Source organism: Mytilus trossulus, chromosome 8 (genome assembly GCF_036588685.1).
Source record: "Mytilus trossulus isolate FHL-02 chromosome 8, PNRI_Mtr1.1.1.hap1, whole genome shotgun sequence".
Lineage (NCBI taxonomy): Eukaryota > Metazoa > Mollusca > Bivalvia > Mytilida > Mytilidae > Mytilus > Mytilus trossulus.
Window position 1 is genome coordinate 27,016,060 of NC_086380.1, and position 8,576 is coordinate 27,024,635.

General features: G+C 34.7%; 1 protein-coding gene across 1 annotated transcript; it reads right to left on the bottom strand.

The window, feature by feature from the left end:
* Positions 1 to 3,685: 3,685 nt before the first annotated feature.
* On the bottom strand, positions 3,686 to 8,273 carry LOC134727524 (uncharacterized). Its single transcript, XM_063591905.1, has 4 exons — positions 8,156 to 8,273; positions 5,274 to 5,774; positions 4,297 to 4,368; positions 3,686 to 3,717 (listed from the first exon to the last, which is right to left on the bottom strand). The coding sequence occupies exons 1-4, from the start codon at positions 8,271 to 8,273 to the stop codon at positions 3,686 to 3,688; spliced, it is 723 nt and encodes a 240-aa protein (XP_063447975.1).
* Positions 8,274 to 8,576: the final 303 nt, after the last annotated feature.

An 8,576-nucleotide genomic window follows, 5' to 3' on the forward strand; every position in this document is an offset into this window, starting at 1 on the left:
TTTATTAACAATTCAACTAAGAATTTGACCGGTCCTGTGCGTACTTTTAAATGAGATATAAAGGATAAATTGTTCTTGCTGGATTACAGTCAATGAATGTCTTTCATATGTTTTTTTTAATATAAACTTGCAATTGTAGATTACAACATCATATGAGGATCTGTTTTTAGAGTAGAATAAATTCCTCATACTAGGTTTAACCTTTGGGTACTACTTGTGTATTTTTCGACAAAAGTGTTGATGTTGACTATTGTTTTGTCTTTTGGTATTAAAATGGTAGTGTCTGTCCTTTAATTTTTGTATTTGATACCTTTCACGGAATTTATTTCGATTGATTGTTGCTGCCGCTGGCAAAAAAGTACAAGAAAGAGTATTCCTATGTAAATCCTACTTTAAAAAAGAAAAGAGTATTATGTATAAAAGTATTTTAAAATTTGCTAGGTTTGCGTTTAACAGTGAATCGTATGACTACTTTTTTCAATAACACCATCTCCTTTACAATATCAATGAGTTTTCGAACGTTGTATTAGTACATTCAGGGCCTCCGCTCCATTATTTTCAAGGAATGGACAGTTATTTGGACTTTAGCTATAAAATTTTTTTGCGTTACACGAAATGTATAAGAAAAGTATCACTGAAGAAAACATGACAATTATGATTTATGATGTACATGTATCATTACTTATATATGTCTTCATATTAAACATTCTGTACTACACTTAGTATCAACATTATATTATCACAATATAAAACGCTGCCTTCTGTCATAATACATGAATATTGTTTAAAAGATATAAAATATGATTCCAACATTTTACTGAAATGATGTGTTTGACCAATGCCCAGTATAAACATATCGGACTGACGTCGATGTACATTGAGCTGTTGCGACACATTAGGAAATATCTAATTTCAATCACTTGTTTCGATTATAAAGGATTATCGAGACATCTTGTTATAATCCGATGTACATATCTTTTATCAATGCTTGATTTTATTTGTTCCAGAGATGTATGACTAAAGTGTTTGCACATCATTTCGTTATTGCATAGAGTAATCAGTAATGCTCAGGCATTCACAGGAGATTTAGTTTTATTACATATGAAAATGTATTTGATAACCATTAGAGAAACAAACATCTTCTTCAATATTTCCTTTCGGATTATCGGATTTTTAATAAAGATAGTTAAATTATCGATTTTAAGGTCATCGCCGGAGCACGGATTATGAAAATATTATTTCACTATCTCTTTAAGCTCCAGTCCCACTAGAGTGCGATCGCACTTCGCTCAACGCGATCTAAAATTAATTCAGATCGTGGTGATGTCGCGGTATGAGCGGCATGAAAATGTAAATTTTCGTTTCTTTCACGATGCTACTACGTCCTCATTACGCTTCAACAACGATCCCTCTACTATTATACCACGTTCTTACCGCGTTTATTCTTCGACCTTACTACGCTTATCAATATCTTTATACGCTCTTCACGTTCTCAGTACGACGGTACCACGAGTTATCCGATTACAACACGTCTTACCACGCTTCTACTGCGATGATAGCACGTTCTTTCCACGATTATAATATATTCATACCGCGATCTTACTACGTTCTCAGCAATAACATCAACATCGTGAGTCTTATCAGTACAGTTCCCATCCCTCTGTTTCTGATTACGTAATACGTAGATTTTTCGGAAACAATACAGTCATGCCACCAAAACCTATTAGACCACCTGGGCGTGGTGGTAGGGGTTGACGTAGAGGCAGACGGAATATAGTAAAATATCCTAATCAAGCAGAGATGTCAGACCAAACAATTCAACTTAAATTACAACTTATTACTGGTCCATAAAGCTCAAATGACGATATCGTAGTGAACCATAACAGAGATGACACAGATGTGTCAATAGGTAAAGGAAATTGTGATATGAGTGCAAATGAGAAAACTCTCCATCTAAGTAAACGATTATAAAAGTAAACCATTATAGGCAAAGATACGGTCTTCAACACGGAGTCTTGGCTCACACCGAACAGCAAGCTATAAAGGGCCAAAATATTAATTACTAGTGTAGAATAATTTAAACAAGAAACCCAACGGTCTAATCTATATAAAACGAGAAGCATGGTTGAGCCGTTAAATGGATAATTACATACAGACAAAACAAATCCAGGGAATAATAAAGAAGAGCGTGATGAGGACAGCAAGGGTGTGCTAGAATTGTACAATGGTCGTGAACAGCGTGGTATAGTGGTAGTGGAAGCGTATATGGGTCGCGGTAAGAACGTGAGGGTGGTAGTGAGATCGTAATAACGTCGCTGTGAGATTGTAGCGCAGTCTCTCCGAATAGAAACACGCTTTCGCTGCGCTCTCAATAACGATGGTACAGCGACCTTTGCGATCTTACTACGATCTTAGTGCGCTCTCACTACGCTTCTACTACGTATACGAAATGATTTAAACACGACCGCACGATGATTGTTTTGAACATGTTCAAACTTGGCCACGCTCATCACGATCTTGAAGACCTCACCACGACCATGATACGACCTTACTGCGATCTACACGATCGTACTACGATCAACAAAATATTTTTTCACAGATGTATTGCGATCGTGGCCTAGTGGGACTGCGGTATTAGGTTAGAAACGATAATCCACTGGTGTCAATGTAAGAATCCCCTATATTTACAAAAATGTATCACTTTAAATACACAACGGTGAAATTAAGAAAAAAAATGTACAAAACTATTGATACATGTAGCTTATTATTATATTTTTTAATTATACCTTATATTTTAATTAGATAATAAGGCTTGTTTTGCTTTTGAGAATCGACAATGTTTCTTTTCTATACCCATTGTTAGAAACGACACTCATGATATACTTCATGGCATTGTTTTTTTTAAAGACTGATATAAACTATATTGTAGTAAAATATGAAAATACATTAAATTTTTTGTTTTTGTTTTCATTTTTACACACACTGCACAAAACACTACAAGAACCATTTCAATAAAAATAACCACAGATATATTACAAAGCGTGAGGTTGAAATAAAGAAGACAATGAAATAATTTTACATCCCCACTATTTTTTCTAACAGGGGTGATCTGAGTCGGATCACTCCTACCAGATCACCCTACCTTGCATTTTTTGTTCGGCATGCTTTCTTTTTTTCTGTAACATTTTGGCGGGAATGTCGAACACCCAATACAATTTAAAAATATGTATGCAGAATAAAGATTAACTTTTAATTTATGTAGAACAAAAGCCACTAAATTTCTAGTGTCTATGCAGGGAATCGAATCAAGACCTTAACCATATGAAGTCACGACAGGCACTCCTACACATAGTAAATACTAAATAGGAATAAATCTAGTGTAGTATAATGATTGTATGGCATTCTAAACTATAGTTTATGAAGCGAAAATGTTATTGCATATAATATAGAAAAGCTGTGATGTAAAATAGTTATTCATCTCGATCGGACTTGTTATGTCAGTGCCTCCAGCCAACGGGGGATCTTACACACTGACACACTGCGTCCTCAGGTAGCAAGTAATTTCATACATTGGCCATTTCGTACCTCTGCCATTTCGTATTTAATATTTACCATTTCGTACCAACGATAACAACCATTTCGTACCATATGGTTCAAATGGATCTACCATTTCGTATCCTATGGTTCAAATGGATCTACCATGTCGTACCTCATGGACTAAAAACAATTTTACCATTTCGTATCATATATTTGTAAAAGTTATAAAAGTTGTTAAAGTCAGGAAATGCAGTGAAAAGGGACACCAACCGGAAGCGATAAATACAAATGTTTGCATAAAAACTTGCACCTTATGTGACCAATCAAAGGATATCATATGATATACATGTATACATTTAGGATCAACTACACCTTACGATAGAACCCATTCTTTAAGTCATTAAAGTATGATGCTGTAAAACAATGGCTGGAGATACCAGGAGAACTTTCAAAACTAATAGGTCGATGGAAAACCGAAAAATGACGATAAGACAGAAGTCTCCAAAACACATCATAGAAAGTCTAAGCAATACGAATATCACTCTTAACTCTAGACGTTCTCTGGTGATTCAGAAGGTTAAACAGATCTTGCTTTTAGAATATTTACAGAAGTCTTGACAACACGTACATATTTATCAAGCTATATCGTCTCTCTATCAACAAACAGTTGCATATAAAAAATGCTTTCAATACGAAATGAAAACATTGACTCCGTCATAAACGAATCCGCCGGCCAGGAAAAACCAACAACCAAGTTACCTTGGTCGATATGGAAACCTGTGTCAAACCCTAATGCTCGGAAATCGTCACGAGGGGTGTACTTGGACAATACTGAAAACAAGCTTATATTTACATAAATAAAATATCATCAAAATGTGTAATAGCAAACACAATGCCAATATATAGTATAAAAACAAGAAAAAAATCAAACAATAACGGACCAACATTAAATCTGAACTTGACTAGTTCGAAGTTGGCGATAGAATGGTCTGATAGCGCGAAAAATTACCATTCACGTGATACTATAATTAATATTACATGTCCATACATATATTGAAAGAACCGTTGGAACAATAATTTTCCTCTATACTTCGAAACGCGGAAATAACACACTATACTTATATATAACTATAAATATATCAAACACATTTTATAATTGCCGATCGCCCACAAGATTAGAGAACTCAAAGATAGGACTGAAAACGGATAGAAAAATATATATCACTAAACCTAAACTCTTAGAAACTGAAATTCTATTATCAAACGAACCTGAAATGTACCCGTCTTTACTTAAAACAGATTTCCAAAGTCCATGCCTCTTTATACTGATCTCTCATTAAGATCTGACTTTGCTGCAACCGAAGCGCCACCTGAAAGTATTGAGTGCAAACCTAAGTTAAGTTGAGGAGTAACCATTTTCAACCTTTTAACAATATTTTGCCTGGATGCTGTATAACTCAGCTTCTAATTTTTATAAATAACTTAAGCTGCACCATCCGATCTGAATATGGGTCTGAAAACAAAATGATCAGCATCAACGTCTAAACTAGATAAACCCAAATAACGCTTATACATCAAAAGGGGACATGCTTGAGAACTCACTTTGGAAATCAAAATGTTGTTGTCCTGTCTATATTGATCAGTGTTGCTATGCGACAAAAATATAGATATGTGTTCCTCACATATCTTAATTTCCCTACAAGTAAATGAACTTAATTCATCAAAACGTAACAAACCTGCATAAGCTATAAGTATCATAGTTAAATCCCTAATCACTAATAAATCACTAGAATCCTGATATATAGAACATAGTTCTCTAAGCATAATGTTATCAACTGGGTCTTTTTTCACGACTAGTTTACCGTTCCAGTTTTTGCACGATTCTAACAGTAATGTTTTGAATGAATTGCTTGTAGGGTCTATGTAACCGTTTAATTCGTGAGCCCATTTTATAGAATAAATCGCGGACTGCAATACACTTGGTGAAGAATGTTTGTCAATAAGAAATGTTAAGTATAACGCTACATGTACTGGTTCGGCTGGTAAATCAGAAAAACCATGTTCATTAATGAATGACTTCCAACGATTAAATCCGGCGAAGTACTTCTTTGACGTATTTTCACTTTTGAAGTCCATTAGGTACAAAGCCATCTTTCCTCCCAAAGATCTCAACACATTGTTTTCTCCTACACCACTGCTCTCAACGACATACTCAACGTTCTGTCTCAGTTTTAAACCTAAAAAAACGCATAAATCCTCATTAAAAGCTGACAAATAAAGCGATCATACCAAATCTTACAGATTTTCACCAAAAATCCCATTTTAACATGTATCTTTTACTATAATGTTGTCTCTAGGCTAATACATAACCTCCTTTATAAAATCTCTAAATCCGCCGTCTTTATATAAAAGTGGCCAATAAGGAGCAGATTTCCATTCAGGAATAACCAACATGCATTTAGCCTTGTCCTTAATAAAAACTTGCTTATTGTCATGTCAATTAACGATGGAGGTGGAACTAACCAATTAGTATCACCTCCCCAAAACTGACTAAAAGCGATTATTGCCTCAGTACCTGGGCACCAAATTTTCGAAATAAAACGAGAGCTCTGAGTAGAAAATCTGTCAACAGTAAAAGGGCCAAATGTACAACTAAGATCATTGAAAACGTTATTTTTGTCGATGCTCTAATCATCAGGATCCGTATGTCTACTTAAAAAATCAGTTCTCGGTACCCAATTGGTTTTTAAACCTATATTCTTCTTCGAGCAAGAATAGAGAATATCTCTTACTACCTTCTGTAATTTGTAATTTTTGCTATTAATATTCAATATATGTGTCACATTCTTATTATCAGAATTTACTTTAACTGTCTCATTCTCAAGAAATGAATCATTCGAGTTCAAAACTGTTCTAACCGTCTCTAATTCTTGCCAGGTAGAACTTTCAAATTGTTCAACCGCATACCAATTTCCATAAATCACATGATTTTTACTCTGAAAATCCAAAACTGTGGAAAAATATCCACCAAAGCCTACATCTGAGGCATCACAAAATAACTCAATATCATACATGTTAGTTAAATTAATTGAAAAAATATCAACACCTACAAGATTAAGTGTTCTGCAAGAGTTTTTCCAAAAACCAAGATCATCAATAGCTTCTACTGTTATTCTAACAGGTGTGTTCCAACTAGTACGCGCTTGAGCACAATCAGATACAAATCTTGTGTTACGTCTAACGCTATCACCCAAAACGATTTGCATAGAAATATGCTGACCAATAATACTAGCCAAAGTTCAAGCACTGAACAAAAGTACTCCTTTTCTAATCTCGCATAAAATACGATCTTTTTCTGCTTTGTCAATTCTCTTATCACTAACAGAAATTTTTCCTATTTTTGTGTCCCAAAAATAACCTAACCATTTCACATACTGTGAATTGAACCAATTACGTTTTTCATGTGCAATAAAAAATGAAAGAACTTCCAATTTTTGTTTTACCTCTTGACTGGTTTTAAGACACGAGCTCAAATCTCGATCACCACATAAACCATCATCCAGAAACATGATGATTCTTTTGCCTTTAGATCTCAATTCTCTAATTCTCGTAGTACTTATGAAAAATTGTACCCAGCAGTAGCTAAACCAAATGGTAGTAAATTAAAAACAAAGTAACTAACTTTGCCTTCAAAGTCCCATGAAAATTCTAAAAAAAATGTATTTGACAGATCTCAATATGATGATAAGCCGACTTAAGATCGAAGGAAAACAGAAAGTCATCCTTTTGAAACATATCTCGGGCTACTTTTGTATCTTTATACTTAAATCTTTATTTGAACAAATGTATGTGTATGTGTCTACAATCTGGGACAAGTCTGGGTTTGCTCGATTTGTTGTATGTAACCGTTAAAGGGTTAATTACCTGCGGAATCTTTTGTATCTCAGAAATACATTTTTTTCTATAAAAGATTGCTGATCTCATCTTGAACAAATTTCTTATTGTTAAATGACGATCTGTTGTTTTTAATTACAGCGTGTTGAGGCTCGGTTTTGAATGTTATTTTATAACCGTTTTCAATAACCTCAATAATGTGTTTGTTTTCGGTAATCAATTTCCATTGACCTATATTGACCTTGAGTCTACCAAATGGTGAGACACATTCATGCTGCACGGTTGTATTTGTATCAATACACATCACCGTGTGAGTATTTTTAACAGTATTCAATTTTGTAGTTACAGACTTATTAGGCGCAAAGAGGCCTTGTATTACATTAATATTATCAAAAACTAAAATTTGTGAATAAGAATTACTTATCTTATTTTTCATGTCTGGACATTCGTCTACCCAATGACCCTTAATTTATTTCCACACTTTCAGGCTTAACGGATTGGGTTTCTTTTGCTGGATTTTGCTATAAGGTGTTGGTCTTTGTTTGCCTTTCTTAACTTTTTCCGCCTAACTCTTTCTTTCTGCTCTAAACTGAGCCCTCATCATCTTCTTGTCGTCTTCTGAGTCGTCAGCGATTAAATTAGCTACATACTCACTGACGACTCTCCATCCAAGCTGGGAAGAGTCGGCCAGTTTTATAAGCTTTTGCCTTTCACGCACTAATACCTTCAACAATCTTCATCTTCGCTGTCCGCACTGACTCAGTTCCTAATTCTGGAGCTTCCAGGTTAGCTTTAGCTTCTTCCAGCTTAGTTAACACTTTCACCTCATGACGATACTGCATTTCCTTTACGCTGAAAACTATAATTGTCAGTAATGGCTTCTTCAAGCTTGGCTATCTGAGTTTTGGAAATCTCCTGCTGTGACTGTTGTAGATTTGTTTGGAAAGATGAAATCCTACTATCCATCACTGTAGTTATGCTGTTTAAAAGATCTTGCTGTGAAGAAGAAACTGCATTTTTCACCTCGCCTAGAATAACTGTCTTAATTGAATCATCTAAATTGGTGTCCATCTTGACCAGTTCGAAGTTGGCGAGAGAATGGTCTGATAATGAAATTAACCCGCGAAAAGGTACTTTTGGACATT